This window comes from Balaenoptera borealis, assembly GCF_965194805.1.
Source record: "Balaenoptera borealis genome assembly, chromosome: 2".
NCBI classification, from domain to species: Eukaryota; Metazoa; Chordata; class Mammalia; order Artiodactyla; family Balaenopteridae; genus Balaenoptera; species Balaenoptera borealis.
Window position 1 is genome coordinate 181,660,659 of NC_138867.1, and position 24,815 is coordinate 181,685,473.

The 24,815-nt window shown below is 50.2% G+C and overlaps 1 protein-coding gene across 1 annotated transcript; it reads left to right on the forward strand.

Annotated features, from left to right (window-relative positions):
- PLIN3 (perilipin 3) lies at positions 1–23,832 on the forward strand. Its single transcript, XM_082379258.1, has 8 exons — positions 1–128; positions 2,724–2,805; positions 6,375–6,573; positions 6,731–6,813; positions 12,196–12,493; positions 18,463–18,662; positions 20,467–20,592; positions 23,027–23,832. The coding sequence occupies exons 2-8, from the start codon at positions 2,740–2,742 to the stop codon at positions 23,369–23,371; spliced, it is 1,317 nt and encodes a 438-aa protein (XP_082235384.1). The 5' UTR covers positions 1–128; positions 2,724–2,739; the 3' UTR covers positions 23,372–23,832.
- The last annotated feature ends 983 nt before the right edge of the window (positions 23,833–24,815 follow it).

Consider the following 24,815-nt stretch of genomic DNA (forward strand, 5'->3'; position numbering starts at 1 on the left):
GTCCTTCAGCCCGTCAGTCCCGGGCGCCCGCCCCCAAGCATAAAAGCCTGCCTTGGGCTGGCCCAGGACGGTTTTGGAGCTGGCCTTGAAGTAGTGGTCACCGCGCACTGGACGTCCTGTTGACCGCGGTGAGAGGCGAGGGCCCCCGATTAAGTGGGGGCGGGGGCCGCCGAGTCCTGGGGTGCCCCAGGGGAGGAAGGGGCAGGAAGGGTCTTCCTGGGGGCTCTGCTTGTCTTTGCGGCCTGGGGAGGGGTCTCCAGGCTGGGCTGAGCACACCTCCCCCCCAAAAAAAAATCCAACTTCTGGAACAGGCTCAGACTTTCAGACTCTCTCCTCTTAATATCTAGGACTTTCGGGGGGGGGTGCGCGAAAGAGCCCCCTAGAAGTGGCAGTATCAAGCGGTGGGGGAGGGTTAAGTCTCCAGTCCCAACCACATCCTCTTGCTTTGCAAACGCACTTTGGAGGCAAGCCACAGCCCATTCCGCACGGACGGAATTCCGCCCTCTCTGGGTCTTCAGAGTGGGCCCCCTCCCTCCCCCCACCAGGGGGCAGTCCCTCTGCCTAGCAAAGCCCCTTCCCCTCCAAATGGTTTTGCCGCCTGGGGACTCGGCCCCTCCCTTGATCTTCTGACCCCCCCAGCTGACCCTGGCGAGGTCTTGGGGCAAATCCCGCCCCCTTTTCCTGGGTGGGTATGGCCAGTGGATTGCACAAAGTGGTGGTGGGAAGGCCTACCCCCTTATCTGAGTCCTTGGGACCTTTGTAAAACCAGAGCCTAGGCCTGGGGTCCGTCCCTGGGAACTTTGGAAGTTGGAGCTTCACATTCCCTGGCTGCAGCTGGACGACTGCGTGACTCCAGGCAGTTTCAGCCAGTTCTCGCTCTCGCTGCTGGGGCCAGCTGCAGGCAGGTTGCTGACCCCAAGGACTTTAATGGGGGTGCTGACATCTGCAATGGGTGTCCTTGGTTAAACCAGTTCCAAAGGAGTTGATGAACAAAAGGGATGGGAGGGAGGACCTCTAAGCTGCCCAGGTGAGCTCAGGCTGCAGGGAAGGTGAGGGGAAGAACAGGAGTCAGGTGATGATCACTAGGGGTAGGTGTGCCTCCTTGCCCCACTTCCCAGTTGGGGGACCTTTGTACGAAGCAGAAGCTCAATCCTGGCTAGTTTCACCCGTTTCTTTGTGGCAGGCAGAGTGGTGTGAAATGGATCTGTTTATTGAGCACCTACTGTGTGCCAGGCACCAAGCTACGTTCCAGACTCTCCTCTAGTCTACAGGGACTCGGTGCTAGGAACGGTTATCCCCATTTCATAGACATGGCAAGTGACGCTGTGAGAGGGGGTGCTGCCTTCCCAATCTCCTACAGCTAGGGAGTTGCAAAGCTGGGATTAGAACCCAGTTTGGACTGTAGAACTGGTGCTCTCAAAGCATCAGTTTGCTGGGTTCCACTTGGGGGATAGCAAAACACGGTGTCTGGAAGGAAATGCTCAAACTCAAGGTCAGGGGTTCACCACAGGCTTATCCCAGAATGACCTGGGGTGGGCTGGCTTCCATGGCAGTCCAGTGGTTAAGACTCTGTGCTTCCACTGCAGGGGGCATGAGTTCGATCCCTGGTCAGCTAAGATCCCACATGCTGCGTGGTGCAGCCAAAACAAAGAACGACCTGGAGAACCAGACTTAAGGCAGGTTTAGCCCCATTTTACAGATAAGAAGACTGAGGCTATGAGAGAGGAAGCTCCTTGCCCAACATAGCACAGCATGGGTGGAGCTGGGACTCCTGAAATCTAATCTGACAATGCTCTAGCTGTCTCATCTCATTTGGCCAGGAAAATGGAGCACACCTGTGGCTGCCATCTTGCCTGCAAATGTGTGCATTAGAATCACGCAGGAAGCCTCCCTTGCCTTCCCCACATCCCTGAGACTGACTTGACTGTCTGCAGAGGGACCAGGAACGGTCTCTCTTTTTTTTTTTTTTAATTTAACTTAAAAAAAAAAAACAAACAACTTTTTTTTGAACAGGTAATGTTATCTACCTGGCTCAAAAGTCAGAGGCCTGCCCCAGCTACCCGATCTTCCTCCCTGAAAGGTGGCCACTGTAACAGTTTCCTGTGTCTCTTTAAAGATTCTGTCAAATACAAGCAAACACTTTAGCCCCACTCACACCTTTTGTCTCTTAACAATATCTTGGTCCCCATCAATTACATGTAAGCTTCCACACTTAAGCCACTGGCCTGGGCTACCACTGTGATTTCCTTTAGTCCCCTTCTGTTGGGCAACCAGATTGTTTCCAGTGTCTGTGGCCAACACAGGTACACACATCTCTGTTCCACGTGGCAGTACCAGTGTGGGACTGTCCCCGCAGTGAGGTTTCTGGGTCAAAGGGAAGATGCCTCTTAAAACCCAGTAGTAATGGACAAATTGCCGTCTACAGGGGTTTTGCACCATAGTATTGATAGAGGTGAGCCCTTGGAGGGCTGTGCACAGACCTTGCCCTTTAAGGTGCGGCCCCGGGATCAGCTGCATGAGCAGCACCTGGGAGCTTGTTAGACTTTTGCTCTGCTGGATCAGCACCTGTTTTGCACAGGCTCACAGGTATGTCTCAACAATTGAGAGGCTAGGGCTCTAGGAGATTGGGGGCGGGGGTGGTCAGAGGGCAGGTGTGAACCCGGACATCCCCCTGGAGGGAAGAGAGGAGCAGGCTGTACCCTGACTAGTCTTTCTGTTCACAGTGCCTGCTTCTGAGAAATGTCTACCAACGAGACAGAAGCCACTGCCGGCACCCAGGTGTCAGCGGAAGAACCGGTACAGCAGGTGAGGAAGGTCTGGGATGTGTGGGATGAGGCTTCCCACCTGGTGGTGCCTTGGCAGGGAGCTGATGGCAGCACAGGGTGGGGTCAAGAGACACCCTTCCGAGTGGGTTGGGCAGAGCCATTATACTAGCCCCTAACAGGTGCCCCACTAATAGGTGGAGGTGGGAGAGCTGGGGATTCCAAGGGCTCTTGGGAGAGCAGGGGTACAGCTCTGTTTGAAGCTGCCTGGATCCCCCAGGCAGACCTTCCCTGTCTCTGCAGGTCCTCTTAGGGTCCTCCTTTTAGGAAGCCAGTTTCTATTCCACCTCCTTTCCCTAGTTTAAATAAAAGCCCCTTTTAATAAACAGCTTTTTAAAAATTAGGTATCATTCACACACCATAAAATTCACCCTTATGAAGAGTACTACTCAGTGATTTTTAGTAAACTACCCAGTTATGCAGCCATCACCACCACACCGGAAATTTTTCATCTCCCCCAAAAGAGACCCCATACCCATTAGCCGTCACTCCCCATTTTCCCTCCTCCTGGGAGCCCCTCTTCTGGGTTCTGTCTCTATGGATTTGCCTATTTTGGACATTTCATAGAAATGAAAACATACACTACGAGACCCTTTTGTATCTGGCTTCTCTCACTGAGCGTAATCTTTTTGAGGTTCATCTGCATTGTAATATCTGTCGGTGCTTTGTTCCTTTTTTATTTATTTTTATTTTAAAATTAATTTTTATTGGAGTATAGTTATTTTTACAATGTTATGTTAGTTTCAGGTGTACAGCAAAGTGATTCAGTTATACATATACATATATCCACTCTTTTTCAGATTCTATTCCCATTTAAGTCATTACAGAATATTCAGTAGCGTTCCCTGTGCTATACATTAGGTTCTTATTAATTATCGTGTTCCTTTTTTAAACTTGTGGTGAAATACACATAACATAAAAATATACCATTTTAACTGTTTTGAAGTGTGTAGGTCAGTGGCATTAAGTATATTCACAGTGTACAACCATCATCACTATCTAATTCCAGAACTTTCTCATTACCCCAAATCAAAACCCCATATCCATTAATAGTCACGCCCATTCCCCTCTCCTCCAGCCCCTGGCAACCACTAATCTGCTTCCTGCTGAGCGATTTACCTTTTCTGGACATCTCATATAAGTAGAATAAGTGGAATCATTTTATAAAAGTAGAACCTTCTGTGGTAGGTACCACATAAGTGGAATCATACAGTAGTTGTCCTTTTGTGTCTGGCTTAGTTCACTGAGTATAATGTCCTCAAGATTCTTCCATGTTGTAGATCTTGTCAGAATTTCCTCTTTTTTTAATAAATTTGTTTATGTATTTATTTTTGGCTGTGTTGGGCCTTCGTTGCTGCCCATGGGCTTCCTCTAGTTGCGGCGAGCAGGGACTACTCTTTGTTGCAGTGCACGGGCTTCTCATCGCGGTGGCTTCTCTTGTTGCGGAGCACGGGCTCTAGGCGCGCGGGCTTCAGTAGTTGTGGCACACGGTCTCTAGAGCACAGGCTCAGTAGTTGTGGCACACGGGCTTAGTTGCTCCGTAGCATGTGGGATCTTCCCGGACCAGGCCTCAAACCTGTGTCGCCTGCATTGGCAGGCGGATTCTTAACCACTGTGCCACCAGGGAAGTCCCTACTTTTAGTTTTTTGAGGAATCACCATAATGTCGTCCATAATGGCCACACCATTTTGCATTCCCACCAACATCATACAAAGGTTCCAATTTCTCCACATCTTCACCATTACTTTTTAATTTCTGTTCATTTGATAGTAGCCATCCCAGCGAGTGCGGGGTGTGAGGTTGTAGCTCATTGTAGTTTTGACTTGCATTTCCCTAATGATTTGTGATGTGGAGAATCTTTTCTTCTTTCTGTTAGCCATTTGGAGACTATGTATTTTTAAAAACATGCTTTAGACCACATTTTCTTTATCCACTCACCAACTGATGGACATTTGGGTTGTTTCCACTTCTTGGTCATTGTGAATAAGGCAGCTACAAACATTCGTGTACAAGTCTTATGTGGTCGTGTGTTTTCCTGTCTCTAGGGTAGAATCTTAGGAGCAGAACTGCTGGATTGTGTGGTAAGTTTGTCATTAATTTCTGAAGAGACCTCCTGGGCAAACCCTGGAGGAGGACTGCCTGAGTCCAAGGTCCAGCTTTTCCACTGGCTTGTTTTGTGATCTTGGGTGACTTCCTTAGCCTCTCCATGCCTCAGTTTACCCTTCCATAAAGTTGGAATAATACTCCCAGTCTCCCAGGACTGGCGATTAAGTGAGCTAAAACACAAATTCTACAAATAGCCCCTGTGAGAGTTAAGTCTTCTGCCTGCGTCTTCACACGGTTCATCTTTGCAACTCCTTCAGGACAGAAATGACTTCCCATTTTATGGATTGGGAAACCGAGGCTCAGAAGGCTTGTCCTGAGTATTCAGTTCTGCTCTTGTAGGGTAAGAGTGGCCATATTCAATATATAAATGAATGGGTGTGGCCATGTGCCAATATAACTTTATTTACAAAACCAGGTAGCGTGGGATATTATTCAGCCATGTAACAGAATGAAGTACTGACGCGCAATGCAATGTGGATAAACCTTGAAGGTATGGTCAGTGAGAGAAGCCAGACACAAATGGACAAATCTTGTGTGATCCCACTCACAGGAGGTCCCTAGAGGAGTCACATCCACAGAGACAGGAAGTAGATGGTTGGGGGCCAGGGGCTGGGGGAGGGGCTTGGGAGTCAGTGTATCATGGGGACAGAGTTTCAGTTTGGGAAGATGAGAAAGTTCTGGAGACAGATGGTGGGGATGGTTGCACAACAATGTGAATGTACTTAATGCCACTGAGATGTGCGCTTAAAAATGATTTGAATGGTAAATATTAAGTTATGTGTATTTTGCCACACTTTTTTTTAAAAAGGAATGAAGCACTGAGACACGCTACTACACGGGTGAACCTTGAAAATGTTACTCGGTGAAAGAGGCCATACACAAAAGGCCATATGTGTGATTCCATTGTCGTGAAATGTCCAGAACAGGCAAATCCACAGAGACAGAAAGTGGATTCATGGTTATCAGGGGCTGGGAGGCAGGGGCGTGACAGCCAGTGGGGACAGGGTTTCTTTTTGGAGTGATGAAAAAGTTCTAGAATTAGACAGTGAATGTTGCACAACCTTGTGAATACACTAAAAACTTCTGACTTGTGCATTTCAAAATGGTGAAATTTTATGACGTGTGAACTAGATTTCAGTAGTGCTGCTAGGAAAAAAAAAAACAGGCAAGAAGAAAAAAACCAGGTGGTGGACGGGACTTCGTCCCCAGGGGTTCGTAGTTTCCTGGCTTCAGTTGTAGACCCTGAGCTCCAGGACAATGGGGTTCTTGTGTCATGTCACTGCCTGGCGCAGTGGGTGTCAAGGTCATGTTCAAACAAGTGGGCTACGGGGACCGAGATACAGGAAGCGCCCGGCGGAACCCCGGAGTCCCTGACTTGTGCAACCGCGTGGGTGCAGAGGGAGGGGAGGCGAGCCGTTTCCCTGGCCTGAGCTGCCCTGCCCGCAGCCCAGCGTGGTGGACCGCGTGGCCGGCATGCCGCTCATCAGCTCCACCTGCCACATGGTGTCCGCCGCCTACGTGTCCACCAAGGAGAGCCACCCCCACGTCAAGACTGTGTGCGACGCGGCCGAGAAGGGCGTGAAGACCCTCACGGCGGTCGCTGTCAGCGGGGCGCAGCCCATCCTGTCCAAACTGGAGCCCCAGCGTGAGTGAAGCCTGGGAGAGCCTGGACCCGCCCCTCCTGGCTATTTCCCGGCGGGGGGAGGCGGGGCGGCGGTCTGAGGACCTTCCCGGCCTGAGGGACGCGCATGCGCTGCGCGGTAACATCAGCTGTCTGTCTCCCCTCCCCCGCCGCTCCGCAGTCACATCGGCCAGTGAATACGCCCACAAGGGGCTGGACAAACTGGAGGAGAATCTGCCCATCTTGCAGCAGCCACCGGAGAAGGTGACTGACCGATGCCGTGGGGGGAGGCGAGGGGGGGGTGGGGTGCTCCGCTGAGACGGGGGAGCCTGCCTAGGTATCGAGTCTGTGGTCCCACCTTAACCAGAGCAGATGAGTGGGACAGCTTCCTCCCTGACCCCTCCTCTGTCTGTCCCCAGACCCCCACCAGGCAGCTGCAGGAGCATTCTGAACACCAGCCAGATGGGCCCTAAACCCCCTCGTGTCTCCCACCTGGCCCCAGAGCAAAAGCCAAAGCCTTACTCATGGCCCTGCCAGATCTGGCCCCGCTGCCTCTCTGCCCTCCCCGCCCACCTCACTTGCTCCATTCTGTCTGCGCTGGCCTCCATCCTCCTGTTCAGTCACATCAGCGCCCATAGGTACCAGACATGGTGATGGAAACAGAGTCCTTGCCCTCATGGAACTTTCATTCCAAGGAGGCGGGGAAAGCAAATACAGTGAACACACCCATCTCAGTGCTACCCCAGGATCTTTGCACCTGCTGTTCCTTCTTCGTGGACCAGGCTTCTGGGTCTCTATTCTAATCTCACCTCTTCGGAGGCCTTCCCTTCCCTCTTAAAGAAGGTCCTTCCAGTTCAGCTCTGCCCAGTAGAACTTTTTCTATACACCTTCTTTCTGTGCACCATCCAATATGGAAACCAACAACCATATGTGGCTGCTGTGCCCTTAGAATGTGGTGCGTGTGACTGAGGAACTCGAATACTAATTTTAGTTATTTTTATTATATTTTTAACATTGGGATTGTTCTTTTTAAAAATTATTTTTATTTATTTTTTTAAATTTGGTTGCACCGGGTCTTAGTTGCAGCAGGCGGGCTCCTCAGTTGCAGCAGGTGGGCTCCTTAGTTGTGGCGTGCAAACTCTTAGTTGCGGCATGCATGTGGGATCTAGTTCCCTGACCAGGGATCGAACCCAGGCCCCCCAAATTGGGAGTGCGGAGTCTTAACCCCTGCGCCACCAGGGAAGTCCCTAATTTTAATTATTTTTAAATTTTAAATAGCTAATTTTAATTATTTTAAATTGAAATAGCCACATGTGGCTTGTGGCTCCTGTATTAGCATCATTCACGCTACATCAGCTTGTTTGTTTGTTTGTTTGTTTTTAATGTCTATTGGAATATAGTTGCTCTACAATGTTGTGTTAGTTTCTGCTGTTCAGCAAAGTGAATCAGTTATACGTATATCCCCACTTTTTTAGATTTCCTTCCTATTTAGGTCACCACAGAGCACTGAGTGGAGTTCCCTGTGCCGTACAGTAGATTCTCATTAGTTATCTGTCTTATACATAGTAGTGTATATATGTCAGTCCCAGTCTCCCAGTTCATCCCACCGACCCCCCTCCAGCTTTTTGGTTTAACAGCTTTCACTGAGATATAATTCACGTACCATACATCTCGCCCATTTAAAATGTACAACCCAGTGGTTTTAGTACATTCAGATTGTGCAGCCATCATCATCCCTTTTAGAACATTTTCATCACCCCAGAAACAAATCCCACATCCCTTAGCTCCTTCCAATCAACCCCCAGCCCCTGGCTCCCACCATCTACTTTCTGTCTCTGTGGGTTTGACTCCTCTAGGGACCTCCTGTGAGTAGAATCAGACAGTATTTGTGCTTTTGTGTCTGGATTATTTCACTAAGGATCACGTCCTCAGGGTTCATCCATGTCGTAGCAGGTGTCAGAATTTCTGGGTGGACCACATTTTGTTTCTCCGTACTTCCGTCAGTGAACTCTTGGGTTGTTTTCACCTTTGGGCTGTTATATACCCATGCTGATTGCAGCAGCATTCACACGTTGCGTTAACTTTTTAACTTTTTTTTTTGGCTGTGCCGCGCAGCTTGCGAGATCTTAGTTCCCGGACCAGGGATCGAACCCCTGCCCCCTGCAGTGGAAACGCGGAGTCCTAACCACTGGACCACCAGTGAATTCCATGCATTAACTTTTAAAAAACGTTTCAGATAGTGTGTTACATAACTGCTTATCTGTCTCCCCAGCTGGGGTGCGGGCACAGACTGTCTGCTTTGTTGCTGTGCCAAGTGCCCATCACACAGCCTGGCACGTAGGAGATGCTTGTTAAACACTCACGTGCTTCATCGCGCCTTTTTCCTGGTGGGACGGAAGTGCCGCACTAAGGCAAATCTGTTCATGTTGAGAATCCTCCCACCAGAAACAGGTATTCCCTGGTCAGGGGCAGTGGAACACGCCAGCCACTCCTCCCGTTCCCTTAGGCTTTCTGCTGAGACCACCTACTTCGTCAGGCAGCTTATTCACCCGCTAGCTCTCGAGCGCTTCCTGTCGGCCAGGGACCGCGATATGTCATGTCCCCCAAGGGCAGCCCCGTTACACAGAAACGGAGTGGGCTGGGGAGCATTGGAACAGAACCTGAACCCATGTCTTACCACAAAGGGTGTTAACAAGTTGGGCATGTGGAAGGTGAAAACGGCCACATCCAAAGAAGGATGGAGAATCATCGCCCAGGAGCCACCTCCTTAGGGCTGAGTGCTTGCATTCTCCTCCTGTCCTGCCGGTGTCACCAGGCCAGCATTCCTTCTGTTTATAGATGGGATGAGCTCAGGGTGACATTGGGAAAGGTTGTCCAACAGAGCGGCCACTCTGAGCTCCTGACTTCCTGGGAGGCTCTCTCTTCTTCTTTTTTTTTTTTTTTTTTGGCCCTGCCTTGTGTTTTGCAGGATCTAAGCTCTCAACCAGGGATTGAACCCAGGCCCTTGGCAGTGAACACCCCAGGTCCTAACCACTGGACCGCCAGGGAATTCCCATCGTGGGAGGCTCTCTTGATTCTGGGCCTTGTGAGGTTCCCCTTCAGAACGAGGTAGCTCTCCCTGGTCCTGTGGGACAACGGTGTTGTCAGAGCTGGGATTTGAACCCGGGCCAGCGTGAGCTACGTGACAGCCCCACTGTGTGCTCAGTGAGCTTAGGGCTGGTGTTCAAATCTGACAACCGTGCCCTCTCCCCCCAAAAAGAGACTGATTCCCATGAATAGGAGGGTTTAGGTGTTAAGAGGGGCGCCAGCTTAGAAGGGTAGGATGGGAGGGGGCATGGTTTTTAACTTTCCAGAGTGCTCTTTGGGTAGAGATCTATTTAAAGACTTAGATTCAAGAACACCAGGCATGGATCAACCAGCACCCACTGTGTGCTGAAGCGGCTTCTCCAAGGATGCAATGCAAAGCTAGTCCAGAGGTGGGCAGATCTGGCCTTCTGCCTGTTTTTGTAAATAAAGTTTTATTGGCACACAGCCGCAAACAGTGGCTTATGCATCATCTATGGCTGCTTTTGCCTGAACACCGGCAGGTTTGGGTCGTTGGGACAGAGACCCTCTGGCCTGCAAAGCTGAAAATATTTACCATCTGGCCTTTCCTGGAGAAAGTTGCTGACCCCCTTTAACCAGTCAAGGTTACAGGCAGGAGAATCAAAATACCAGGTTAAAATTCAGGTTCTGCTCCTTAGCAGCTGGACAGCCCTCAACACAAGCCGCTCAGCCTCTCTTGGCCTTGCTTTCTCTTCTGGGGAATGTGTACACTCCTGTGTCTTGGAGATTTGCTGAAGTGGGTTCATCACCTGAAGGCCGAGAACATACTAAGTGTTGGTTCTTTTTTTTTTTTTTTTAATTGATTTTCATTGGAGTATAGTTGATTTACAATGTTGTGTTAGTTTCAGGGGTACAGCAAAGTGAATCAGTTATGCATATACATATATCCACTCTTTTTTAGATTCTTTTCCCATATAGGCCATTACAGAGTATTGAGTAGAGTTCCCTGTGCTACACAGTATGTCCTTACTAGTTATCTATTTTATATATGGTAGTGTGTATATGTCAATCCCAATCACCCAATTTATCGCCCACCACTGAGTGTTGGTTCTTAACGTCTTAATACGAGCTTCGGGGATCCACAAAATGCTCTGATGTTTTGGGCACGTCACCAGTTCGCAATGGGGAGTTTAAGGTAGTTAACGTGTTAAATTGGCAGTTAATGGAGACAAAATGTTTGGTTATTTGGGCATGTGCATAAAATCCCTCCTGTTGCTTTATCTTTGTTTGCTTTTGGGTTTTTGTTTTTTGTGGGTTTTTTTGGCTGCATTGGGTCTTCGTTGCTGCACGCGGGCTCTGTCTAGTTGTGGTGAGCGGGGGCCACTCTTCGTTGTGGTGCGCGGGCTTCTTATTGCGGTGGCTTCTCTTGTTGCGGAGCACGGGCTCTAGGCGTGCGGGCTCAGTAGTTGTGGCTCGCGGGCTCCAGAGCGCAGGCCCAGCAGCTGTGGCTCACGGGCCTAGTTGCTCTGCGGCATGTGGGATCTTCCCAGACCAGGGCTTGAACCCTGAAACACGGAGTCCTAACCACTGGACCACCAGGGAATTCCCCTCCTGTCGCTTTAGTGTAGCTCTGAGCGTCTCATTCTAAAGCGGGGTCCCTCTCCCTCAGCACCACTGACACTGGGGCCAGTCATTCTCTGTGGGGGGCCGTCCCAGGCACTGCGGGGTGTTGATCAGCATCCCTGGCCCCCACCCACTCAATGCCAGGAGCCCCTCCCCCTGCAAGTGGTGATGACCACAGATGTCCCCAGACACCGCCCAATGTTCCCTGGGGGCAGAACCACCCTGGATGAGTAGTGCTGTCCTGAGGGACTTAACATACTGATTACCGGTTGAAACAGGATTGCAGGTCTTAGTACAGGATTGGAGTGGTCCCTTCTAGGGATGTCGCTAGTTTCCGGTGTCACACTGATTCAGTGCTTGAGCCAAGCACTGTTCTCACCCTGTGATTTAGCCGGTTAGGGCTGCTGTAACAAGTACCCCTAACAACAGACATTAATGCTTGCACAGTTCTGGAGGGTGGAATTCCGAGACAAGGTGTCGGCAGGGCTGGTTTCTCCGAGGCTTCTCTCCTTGGCTTGTAGATGGCCATCTTTTCCCTGTGTCCTCATATGGTCATCCCTCTGTGCATGTCTGTGTCCTAATCTCTTTGTATAAGGACACCAGTCAGACTGGATTAGGATCCACTCTAACGGCCTCATTTTTAATTACTTAATTACTACTTAAAGGTCTCATCTCCAAATACAGTCACATTCTGAGGTCCTGGGGGTTAGCGCTTCAACACCGTTCAGCCCCTAACACCATGGGGAGAAGAAGTGGAGGCCCAGAGAGGTCGAGTGACTAGCTTGAGGCCACACAGCTAGGATATATCAAGCCAAGGTCTCTAACCAGGCTGTCCGGCTCCAGAGCACATGATCTTAACTGTTTTCACCCTTCAGGGTCATCCTGGAGCTGGAACTCCTCCCTTCGGCCCAGGGTGCAGGGTGGGGGTACCCAGGTACGAAGGGAGGACGGAGATGCTGATGCTGTCCTTTCTCGTAGGTCCTGGCAGACACCAAGGAGCTCGTGTCGTCCAAAGTGTCAGGAGCCCGAGAAGCTGTGTCCAACACGGTGTCCAGCGCCAAGGACACCATGGCCTCCCGGGTGACCGAGGCGGTGGATGTGACCCGGGGTGCTGTGCAGAGTGGCGTGGACATGACCAAGTCCATGGTGACCAGTGGCGTCCACTCGGTCATGGGCTCCCGCGTGGGCCAGATGGTGCTGAGCGGGGTGGACACGGTGCTGGGCAAATCGGAGGAGTGGGTGGACAACCACCTGCCCATGACGGACGCTGAGCTTGGTGAGTGCAGCCCACAGGGCTGGGACCCCTCCCCAGACCACCCGACATGGGGTCCCTCTCAGCCACCAGGAGTCTGTCCATCACATGCTGTCATCTCATCCCTGCCCCCTCTCCCCATCTATCTTAGCCCACCTGGACCTGCTCCGTTCCTTCTGCCCTGGTCTGTGGTGCCTGTCCTCCCTGAAGCAGCCTCCAGAGGGCGCCTGTGAGCACTCAAGTCAGGCCCCTCCAAGCCTCCCACCTCCCGTGGGTAAAAGCCCAAATCCTCCTGGAAGCTCCCTTGTACTTACCTGCCTGCCCTCATTCATTCTACTCCAGGCACACTGTCCTTCTTGCCCATCCTGGACCGTGTTCCCACCCCAGGGCCTTTGCACTGGCTGTTTCTTCTACCAGGAACTCTGCCCTGACATCCAGATGTCTCATTCCTTTCTACCTCCAGCTCTGTGCTCAAATGCCACCTCCCAATAAGGCCTATAAAATTGCACCATCCCTCATGCATGTTGTGTCCTGAAACCTCCCCCCAGGCCCGGCTCTGATTTTTCTCTTCACCACTGGTCGTCAATTCCACAAAGCAGAAGCTATGTCCTTCCTGAGTCTAGAACGGGGCCTAGCACTCAGCAGGTGCTCAAATCCCCAAATAAAATCACTCAAACTCTTCTCTATCGTTCCCCCACCCCACCCTAGGCATATATTTGTTTGTTCAAATGTTCCTTGAGCGCTGGCTGTATGCCACGCCCTCTCTAGGTCCTAGGGATATGTCAGTGAACAAAGTTCTGCCTTCGTAGAACCTAAAGTCTAACGTGTACAGAAATCAGATTTAAGGAGATGTTTCTGAGGAAGTGACTTTGCCCTGTCGTGCATGGAGGGAGGGAATGAGCTGTGCAGATGTCAGGGCAGAGGCGCAGGGAACACAGACCCGGGTGCAGGGCCGTACCTGGTCTGTTGGAGGGACAGCAAGGAGGCCCGTGTGTCTGGAGCAGAGTGAGCGAGGGGAAGAGAGGGAGGAGGGGAGGGCAGGGAGGGGACCGGGCAGGTCGTGCAGGGCCTTGTGGACCACAGGGAGGACTTGGGCTATTACCACAGGGAGGTGGGACCCTGGAGGGCTGTGGGCAGGGGGCGGGGCCTGACTTGGTACTCACTCACGCCCTCTGGTGGCTGCTTTTGGGAGGACAGACTCCGGGTGAGGAGAGGGTGGGAGCCAGGGGAATCCGGGTTCAGGTGAGCTGTGATGGGGCTGGACCAGGTGGTGGTAGGAATAAAGAGAAATAGACAAACTGGGGATAAAAGTGTTGAGACAAAGCAGCCAGTCTTACTCATGGTCTCATACCCATGGCTCTTGGGGTTGGCCTTGACCCCGCCTTCTAGAGACGGCCTTCCTTTGCACACGTACCAGGAACTTCCAGCCGGGCCAGCAGTTGCAGACTCCAGTGCCCACAGCAGCAAGGGCCCACGAGGGCCATGTGTAACCAGACACCATGCTCCGTCCAGAGGGAGCAGCCTCTCGGCTCCGGCCAACTTTAGCCAGAGCTGGTTTGTTTGAATGAGATGCCAAATATTTGGGATGACTGGAAAGAGTTGAAGACAGACTAGATCAGGGTTTCCCAGCTGTCGTTGGAGCCAGGTCATCGTCTGTGGGGGGCTGTCCTGGGCGCTGTGGGGTGTGGAGCAGCCTCCCTGACCCCACCCAGTCGATGCCAGGAGCACCCCCAACTGTGACAACCACAGATGTCCCCAGACATCGCCCAGTATACCCGGGGGGCAGGATCACCCCCAGGTGAGAACCAGTGCTTTGCCTGTTCTAGAGCTTCATATAAAGGGAATCATATGGGAATTCCCTGGCGGTCCAGTGGTTAGGACTCCACGCTTTTACTGCCAAGGGCGCGGGTGCGATCCCTGGTCAGGGATGCTACAAGCCACGTGGTACAGCCAAAAAAAAAAAAAAGGAATCATGTGATTCCCTCATGATGGGTAAACAGCTCCTAATCATTATCTCCAATCTCTTTTTCCACTGGGATTGCAACGTGTCACTGTTCTAGCTGTTAGCTGGAAAACTTCCATGGACAAAGTTCTCTGTTGCAATCTTGATTACCCCAAGCTACGGTTTATAGAGGAAAAGCAGGGCAAGTAGTTAACGTTCCCCCTTTTTATTTATTGTGGCATCACAGGCTGGTTTACCAGCACCCTCCAAGAGTGCGTAGTGGGTTTTTACATTATAGGTTTGAACACGAAGATTAACACGACGTATTGCGATCCGAGGTATTTATTTTATTGACGCTTCACTTGTCCTGTTATTTTCGATTGCTTGGCGTCCTCCTTGAGCTGACTCTGAGACCCCGTGATTCTCCCTGGGAATCCTCGGCAGAAAGTCATGGTCCCTCGCCTTCTGGAGAAACTTGATGTTCTAGGTGGGGTGATGTTCCTGGTGGGGCGACGTTCCAGGCAAATGATCTTAAGCCCTGCAGCGTGTGGCTTGAGCATAGCGTGTGGCTTGAGCATAGCGTGTCGCTTGTCCTTTGTGTTTTCAAAACTTGACTCCAAACCTCTTGAAGGAAGGGAGCTGGCTGATGTCTTCCGTCCTGTATCCCAAATTCAGTGCCTGCTGGCCTCTTGTAGTGCTCGGACCAAGTAAGACTTGGCTATGGGTCTTGGCCCGCAAAAGGAGGGGGAGAAGCAGGCGTTGCTGGGAGGCAGGTTGTGAAGCAAGCCTGGGAGCCACTGCAGAGAACAGATCTGTCTGACCAGCTTCGACTCTCTGCGCTTTCCTTTGTGTCCATCCACTAAGGGTGAAATCACCGTGCACGGTGGTGCTTGAGGTACTGGGGAGGTCTGTGAGTAAAGGTGCCATGTTAGAGCTAGGATATTACTCGTGGGCTCAGGGCAGGAGCACAGCCCTGCCCCCCCCCCCCCCAGTTCTCCCCTTTGCCAAGGGCACCGCCCCCTCCAGGGGCCCTGCCAGCTTGCTCTGACATGCCTAGGCTCTGCCAAACATCCTTGGCCTAAATAACAAAGCTGCTTTCACTTCCAAGGGCAGACCTCCCGGGTTCCCAGAGGGCCGTGGAGAAGTTCTGGCCATTAGGATGGGTTCAAACTGTTGCTGGTTTGGGTTTAGTCTTTGCAAACCTGCCTTTGGTGGGAGAATGGGGCAGAGTCTGTTTTTCCCAAGATGCCAGCTTTTATTTTCGCTGCCTCTAAATGTCCCAGGTATTTGGGTTTTTTGTTCAGTTTTTAATTTATTTTTTAATCTTTTTGTAATTTATTTTTATTTTTTTAATTAAAAAAATTTTTTTAATTGAAATTTAGTTGATTTACAATGTTGTGTTAGTTTCAGGTGTACAGCAAAGTGATTCAGTTGTATCTATTCTTTTTTAGATTCTTTTCCGTTATTGGTTGCTACAAGATATTGAATATAGTTCCCTGTGCTATACCGTAGGTCCTTGTTGGTTATCTATTTTGTTCAGTTTTTAAAATGTCATCATGAAATGACTCTTCTGTGACATCCTTGTCCCCCAGCCGACTATGTTAGACTACCTCCAGGCCATCTCCGGCCCACCTCCTGCTTTTGTAAATAAAGTTTTATTGGCACACAGCCACGCCCATTCATTTACATTTACTCTATGGCTGCTTTTGAATACCAATGGCAGAGTTGATTAATTGCACAGTAGAGCCTGCAAAGCTGAAAATATTGACTGAACTGGCCTCTTACAGAAAAAGTTTATTAATCCCTGGATAAGAGTATGTTCTTCCAAAATTTTGTAATGTTTATACTGTCAGCGAAAATCAATAAACAGCCAATAATAAGAAGAGAAAAGAGTTTTATTTGAGCCAAACTGAGGACTATACCCCAGAAGCCTGCTTTCCAGATAACTCTGAGAAACTGCTCCTGAGAGGCAGAGTTTTCAGCACAGTTTTTTATCTTGTCAGAACAAAAAACATTAAACAAGTCAGGATTACATTTCTTCAAGGTTTCAAAAAAAGGAACAGACCAGCATGTACACAACGAGTCAGTATGGCCTTGGCACCTAGGAAGGAATCTTATCATCAAAGGAGGACCAGCATTTTGGTGTCCCAGGAAGGGAGACATTTAATCTTGATTTTGAACATGGACATTCTTTACTTCTGGCCAATGTGCCCTTTTCTTTAATAATTAAAGCAGATGTACAATGTAGGTTTGATAGGCCACAAAAAGGCTATTTTAGGTAGCATCAAATTCAAGTTAACTCAGGTATAAGCCAGAATGACTTCCCTATCTATATCTTAATATGTGAAAATTTCTTTTATCAATAGAAACAACCGAATTCCCCTGACTGAAGTCTTACCTTGATCGAGCAAGGGGTCGATGGCACCATGTGGGATTTTGTTGCTTGATTTTCCCCTTTCTTTCATTTCTGGAACAGTGCCCAATCCAAAGGAGAGGCGTATTTAGGTGGTTAAAGTGGAGATCTCACTCATCAGACCAGCCCCGATGTTCCTGCCTGACCAGAGCATATTTCTTGCGTTATCTTGGTGATGTGTACTCCCTGTTCCGTTTATTTGCTATTCTTTCAGTCAACTTTGCCAGATTCTTTTAGAAAGGGAACTTTATCACTTACTATAAACAGATAAACTACAAATAGGTAATAAGAATAGCTAAACATTCGTTCATTTGCGTGCCTCTCTGAAGGCAATGAAATCCTGGAGTCCTAACCCCTGGACTGCCAGGGAATTCCCCAGATTTCACATTTTAGACATTTCTAACGCGGGTGGTCCTACAGAAGGGAAACTGAAGCTTATTGGCCAAATCACTTCTGCATCCAGGGGGCCACAAACATTTTCTTGACAGGCCAGGTAATAAATAATTTTGGCTTTTTTGGGCCATACGGTCTCTGTCGCAACTATGCAATTCTGCCATTGTAGCACAAAAGCATAGACAGTAGGTAAATGAATGGTTGTGATTTTGTGTCATTAAAACTTTATTGATAAAGGCAGATGGCATTCGGCCCAGGGGCTGTAGTTTGCAGACCCTGCCTTAGGGCCTTACAAAGCCAGTGATTTATTAGGACCGGATTTAAACTCAGATCGGGTTACTTACAAAGCTCAAACTTTTATCACTACTGTAGTAAAGTCTAAAGGGAGCAGGATAAGACAGGATCAAATTATCAAGACAGGTGGATTTCCATCCTGTTGCCTTGTAACTTTATGAGTATTTTCTGGACTAGATAGTCCGGACTTTCCCTTAACTGCTGTGAAGATGGTTCTCCTATGGCTTAGACTTCTCCTCCCGTCAAGTATCATGGTTAAGAACGTGGGGCCTAGCTTCAAATCCTGATTTGTGACGTCCCAGCTGTGTGACCTTTGGCAAGTCGCTTAACCTCTCTGAGTCCATGTTTCCCCATCTGTAAAAATGGGATAACGGTGTCTCCCTCTTAGAACTGTTATGATTTAACAAGAATGCCCGCAAAGCACCTAGAACATTGTGAAAGATTGGCCACTATTAATATATGTTAGGCGCTAATACAGGCAGAATTGGCCAACTTTTTTCTGTAAAGGACCAGATAACGAATATTTTAATCTCTGCAGGCTAAGAGGCCACATATTCCACCTCTGTTGTTTGAGAGCAGCCATAGACAATGTATAATGAACATAGACAGTTGTATTCATGGGTCGGGTTGTCCTGAGGGCCGTAGTTTTCGGACTCTCGTGCTAGTCTAAGGCCTCCTTTTTTTTTTTTTTTTGCCATGCCTCACAGCATGTGGGATCTTAGTTCCCGGACCAGGGATCGAACCCGTGCCCCCTGCGTTGGAAGTGTGGAGTCTTAACCATTGGACTGCCAGGGAGGTCCCTAGTATAAGGCCTCTTAATCCTGGGATATTCAGTCCCTATCATACCCATTTCGCAGATGGGGAAAACCAAGGCAGGGAAATCCTTTTACACTTGCAGACCCGGGGCACAAACTCAGCCTTCACAGTGCTTCTCCTGCCTTCCCCCCGCAGCCCGCCTCGCCACGTCCCTGGAGGGCTTCGACATCGCCTCAGTGGCCCAGCAGCGGCAGGAACAGAGCTACTTCGTGCGTCTGGGCTCCCTGTCAGAGAGGCTGCGCCAGCGTGCCTACGAACACTCTCTGGGCAAACTGCAGAGCACCAGGCAGAGGGCCCAGGAGGCCCTGCTACAGCTCTCGCAGACGCTCAGCCTGGTGAGGCCCGCGGTGACGGGGGCGCTGGCCAGCAGCGTGTGTGCCAACGAACCCCTCCCCAGCCTAGTGGCTTATTCCTCCCCACACACCCGCCTGGGCTTGCTCACGGGGCCGCGGTCCTGGATGTGTTTGCTGGGGCTGCTGTAACAAAGTCCCACACACTGGGCAGCTTAAACACAGACGTTTATTGCCTCACAGTTCTAGAGGCTGGGAGTCCAAGATCAAGGTGTTGGCAGGGTGGTTCCTTTTGAGGCCTCTCTCCTTGGTGCGTAGACGACTGTCTTCTCTCTGTGTTCTCACCTGGTCATCCCTCCATGCATGTCTGTGTCCTAATATCCCCTTTTTATAAGGACACCAGTCATATAGGATTAGGGCCCACCCTAATGACCTCATTTTAACTTAATTACCTCTTTAAAGACCCATCTCCAAATACAGTCACATCCTGAGGTCCTGGGGATCAGGGCTCCAACCTATGAATTTGGAGGGGACACAGTTCAGCCCATGACAGGTTGGCTGAAGACTGGGTCTCGGTGTGGTCTCCTCCATCAGGGTACCTCAGGCTCTCCCCCGGCTGTGGCCTGAGGGATCCAGGTACAGCGGGAACACGTGAGCACTTTTTTTAAAAATTTATTTTTGGCTGTGTTGGGTCTTTGTGGCACGCGGGATCTTTCGTTGCGGTGCGCGGGCTTCTCTCTAGCTGTGGGACTCGGGATGAGCACTTTTTTTGTTTGTTTGTTTAAATTCAGTTTTATTTGAGGTATAACTTACATTTTACACACAATGAACATCACCCCTTTTAAAGTATACAGTTTGAGGAGTTTTACAAATATAAACAGACATGTAACCACCACTGCAATCAAGATGTGGAACATGTTCATCACCCCAAAAAGTTCCCTCCTGCTGCTTTGCAGTCAGATCCTGCCCGCTGAAGTTTTTAATTTTTCTGTTCTCTAAAGAGGGAAATTTCTAATTTCTTTCCCTGTTTGCTTAGCTTCTACTCAGTACTATCTCCTCTCTCTTTTTAAAAAAATTTTAATTGTGGTAAAATACACATAAAATTTACCATTTTAACCAATTTTAAGTGTATAGTTCAGTGGCATTCAGTACCTTCACACTGTTGTGCAACAGTCCCCACCATCATCTCCAGAACTTTCTCATCCTCCCAAACTGAAACTCTGTCCCCGTGAAACACTGGCTCCCCATCCCCCTCCCCCAGCCCCTGGCCCCCACCATCTACTTCCTGTCTCTATGGATGTGAGTCCTCTAGGGACCTCCTGTGAGTGGAATCAGACAGTATTTGTCCTTCTGTGTCTGGCTTCTCTCACTGAGCATCACGTCCTCAGGTCCATCCATGTTGTAGTGAGTGTCAGAATCTCGTTCCTTTTTAAGGCTGAGTAAAATATTCCATTGCAAGTGCTTTTTAAGCCTCTGCTTACGCTCACATCTGCTTGTGTCCCATTGGCCAAAGCCCGTCACGTGGCCAGGCCCACTTGCAGGGCGGGGGTGGGGGGGTGGGGGAGAAACAGGCAAGATGGGAGGAGCTGCAGAGAATCTGTGGCCACTTTCTTTGCAAGTACCACACGGGGCCACAAGCATGTTGATGACCCTGAAACCCACAGCCTGTGGTAGCACTCTGTGAGAAAAGCAGCATCCCTCCCCCTTCTCTCCCCGTCTCAGATGAAAGGACCGCCCCCGCTCCCTCTGGAATCCCGCATCTCCCAGGATTCCTGTGGATTCCCATGCGGCTCTGCTGGTTTTGGTCAAGCGCCAAGGCAGCCACCCTCTCTCTCTCTCTCTGCTCCAGATGGAAACCGTCAAGCAGGGTGTCGACCAGAAGCTAGTGGAGGGTCAGGAGAAACTACACCAGATGTGGCTCAGCTGGAACCAGAAGCAGCTCCAGGGCCCAGAGGAGGATGCAGCCAAGCCAGAGGTACCCACCAGGGGGGCGGCATGGGATACCTGGGGCCCTGACTTCCCTCTCCCCACCTCTGCTTGATGGACCTACCTGCCCGGAACGCTTTCCCCAGCCTCGCCTCCCATTAACTGCCTTCAGGACCTGATGACACCTCCTCCAGGAAGCCTGCCTGGATTTCCACTCTTGGGTACAGGCGTTGCTTCTGAACCATGGGACGCCTGATAGTGATGGGTCTCAACCTGCTGAATTCTAAGCCATGCCCCATTTACTTGAGTCCTGACTCCTTCCCTACCCCATCCCAGTGTCCCATCACATCCTTCAAATTCACCTGCCCGGTTCTAAGTGTCAGCTTCTCACTAACGTGCTCTGGCCCCTCCAATCTATCCCAGGCATTGGCCTCTTGAACGAGCCCTGACTTTTGCCACCTGTGCTGTCACTCATCTAAGCTTTCACTGAATCAGTACCTTAGACAATTCTCATGCCTCATTCTGAACCATAGTCCCTCTCTCTTAGGGACTCATAATATCCTAGCACAATAGCTTCTCAGCTTTACCTCTCTGGGCCTCGATTTCCCCATCTGTGAATGGGATATAGGACCGTCTGCCAGGCTGTTAAGGTGAAATGAACACGCATGTTCACAGCAGCATGAGTCACGTCAGCCAAAAAAGTGGAAACGGCCCAAATGTCCATCAACAGGTGATGGACAAACAAATGTGTCCCTCCACACACGGGAACATCACTCAGCCGTGAAAAGGAGAGAAGCACTGACACTCGCTACCACATGGATGGACCCTGAGAACACGATGCTCAGTGAGAGAAGCCAGACACAGAGGGACACACAGTGTGTGATTCCATTGATGGGAATCGTCCAGAACAGGCAGATCCATAGACACAAAAAAAGTGGGTTAGTGTTTGTTGGGAGCTGGGAGAGGGGGAATGGAGAGGGAGTTTCTTTTGGGGTGATGGAATGTTCTGGAATTAGAGGTGCTGGTTGCAGAACCTGGTAAATGTACTAAAAAAATGTACACTTAAAAGGGTGAATTTTCTGGTATGTGAGTTATTTTATATACATACATATACACACACACACATTGACATGTAAGGCACATAGTAAGTGCTAAAAAATAATATTTATAAGGTATGGTGAATGTCTCTATAAATGCAAAACTGTTTAGCATTCAGACCCCAACCGCGAAAAACCATCTCCCTTCCCCCCTCAACTGCTGAACGCAGCAGCCAGAAAATAGATATTGGTTCTGTCGGCACCTCCCTGCCAGGTTCAAAGCCAGAGTACGCAGGTGACCAGGCTCAGGGCAAAGTCTTGCCTCCCAGCCTGCTTTGATCTCCTCCCCGGCCTGGGGAATTTTCAAGGACCCGATCTCAACTGCAGTCTCCCCCACTGCTTACAACTTCTGCCTAGAAAGTTCTTCCAGACCTTCTCATTTTTTTAAACTTAAAAAAAAACAATTTTATGGAGATATAAAATTCAGAATCTTATACTTTAAAAAAAAGTTTTGAGGTATAATTCACATACTGTACAATTGACCCATTTAAATTGTACAATTCATGGGTTGTGTGACTATCACTGTAATTCAGAGCATCTCTATCACCCCAAAAGGAGATCTTCTCCCCAATAGCAGTCAGGCCCCGTTTCCACACCCTCCTCCATTCCTGGCAACCACAAATGTACTTTGTCTCTGTGGACATTTCATGTAAACGGAATCACACCCTGTGTGTCCTTCTGTGTCTGGCTTCTCTCACTGAGCGTCGTGTTCTCGAGGTCTGCCCACACTGTAGTGAGTGTCAGGGCTTCACCCCTTTTTATGGCTGAAGACTGTTCCGTGTGTGGATGGACCACATTTTGTGTCCCCATTTGCCAGTTGATGGGCATTTGGGTTGTTTCCACTTTTGGCTACTGTGAATAACACCCCTTTGAGCATTTGTGTACAAGTCTTTGCATGGACGTGTATTTTCGTTTCTCTTGGGTGGATGCGTAGGGGTGGAATTGCTGGGTCATATGGTAACTCTACAGTTTACCATTTTGAGGAACTGCTAGACCATCTTCCAAAGTGACTGCACCGCAAGATACGAGGGTTCCAATTTCTCCCCATCCTCGCCAGCATGGGGGTGAGGGGGTATCTGCCTGTGGGTTTGAGTTGCACTTCCCTAATGATTAACGACGTTGAACATCTTTTCGTGTGCTTCTTGGCCATCTGCGTATTTCTTTGGAAAAATGTCTATACCTGTTTTTCAATTTGATCAGTGATTATCTCGCACAGTTTGAAACTCAGAGAGCCCGTATTCTGAACCACCTGTGCTCGACATCCCCTCCTGGGGAAAGGTTTTCCCCAAGGTGGGCGGTAGAACCCCCATTTTCTCTTTCCCGGGCTCTGGGTCCAGTTACCCGCAACTCAAAGGGTCCTGACGGTCGCCCTCCGCCCCTTCTCAGCAGGTTGAGTCCCAGACGCTCACCATGTTCCGTGACATCGCCCAGCAGCTGCAGACCACCTGCGCCTCGCTGGGCTCCAGCCTCCAGGGGCTGCCCACCCACGTCAGGGACCAGGCGCTGCAGGCTCGCCGCCAGGTGGAGGACCTCCAAGCCACCTTCTCCGGCATCCACTCCTTCAAGGACCTGTCCGGCAGCATCCTGACGCAGAGCCGCGGGCAGGTGGCCAGGGCCCGAGAGGCCCTCGACCACATGGTGGAGTATGTGGCCCAGAGCACGCCCATCACGTGGCTGGTGGGACCCTTCGCCCCCGGAATCACCGAGAAAGCCCCAGAAGAGAAGAAATAGGAGAAGCAGGAGGGAGGCTCGTAGGGCTCGGGGCCCCTCACTGGGAACACACGTCTCTAACCCTTCCGGCTCACCTCAGCTGCCACCTCGGGAAACCGAGGTCCTCAAAACCAACCAGTACCTCACCCTGTCTGAGCTTGGAGGAAGCATGTCCTGGGCATCACAGTGGTCATTAGGACGAGATTTCCAGAAAAAAAAAATTTTTTTTTCTAGAAGGTTACAGAAAAACTTTTTTTTTTCTTCCTCAAAAACCAGGAATATAGCTCTTACATCCCGCTCCTTTTTCTACATCAAGGCCCCTGGATATCAGCCTTGAGCTAAGGGACTTGGACTTCTGTGAAGTGGGCCTCCTGGGGATGGGGTAGGGGCAGAGCAGCTGATACTCATTCTAGAGCTGAAGGGGGCTGAGGCCTTCCTGGTGGGGCTTCAGTATTGCCTTAATAAATTTTACCTGCAGCTAAGTCCAGGTTGTGCGTGTGTGTGTGTGTGTGTGTGTGTGTGTGTGTGTGTGTGTTTATTTTTCAGCAGCTAAACAACTCCGGGGTCTCTGTGTGACCTTCTCGGCCCCTTCTTTGCTTTGCTCCCAAGGGCGTGAACGGGACGGGGCCGGACCTGAAGGTCTGTGCCCAGTGCCTCGGACAAGGCCTGTCTGGGTTGTCAGAGATGCACTCACCACGCTTGCTTGGCTTGGAGAGAACCAGGTTGTGGGGGTCTTTCATCTCCCCCCGCCCACGTGCCAGAGTCTTACCCCCTGTGTCGTGTTCTGTTCAGCCAGCAGAAGCGAGAAGCCTGCTGCTTCTCCTGTCCTGGGCCTCCCCGGCCATGTTGGGGAACCGTGTGGCAGGTCGACCCCCAAAGATGTCCATGACCTGATCCCTGGGTCCTGTGACTACGTTCCCTCACATGGCAAAGGAAAGTTTGCAGATGGGATTCAGTGAAGCATCTGGAGACAGGGAGATGGTCCTGGATTATCCGGGTGGACCCTAAACATCATCACAAGGGTCCTTTTAAGAGGGAGGCTGGGGGACTTCCCCGGCGGTCCAGTGGTTAAGACTCCGTGCTTCCAATGCAGGGGGCGCAAGTTCGATCCCTGGTCGGGAACTAAGATGCCACATGCATACCGCAACTAAGAGTTCACGTGCCACAACTAAGAAGTTCGCGTGCTGCGACTGAGACCCGGTGCAGCCAAAAATAAATAAATAATAAATAAATTTTTTTAGAAAAAGATGAACGAGTCTGGGGTTATAAAGTACAGCTTGGTGACTGCAGTTAACAATATTGCGTTGTGTATTTGCTAATTTTTTTTTTTAATAAATTATTTATTTTTGGCCACATTGGGTCTTCGTTGATGCGTGCGGGCTTTCTCTAGCTGCGGCGAGCGGGGGCTACTCTTCCTTGCGGTGCCCGGGCTTCTCATTGCGGTGGCTTCTCGTTGCGGAGCACT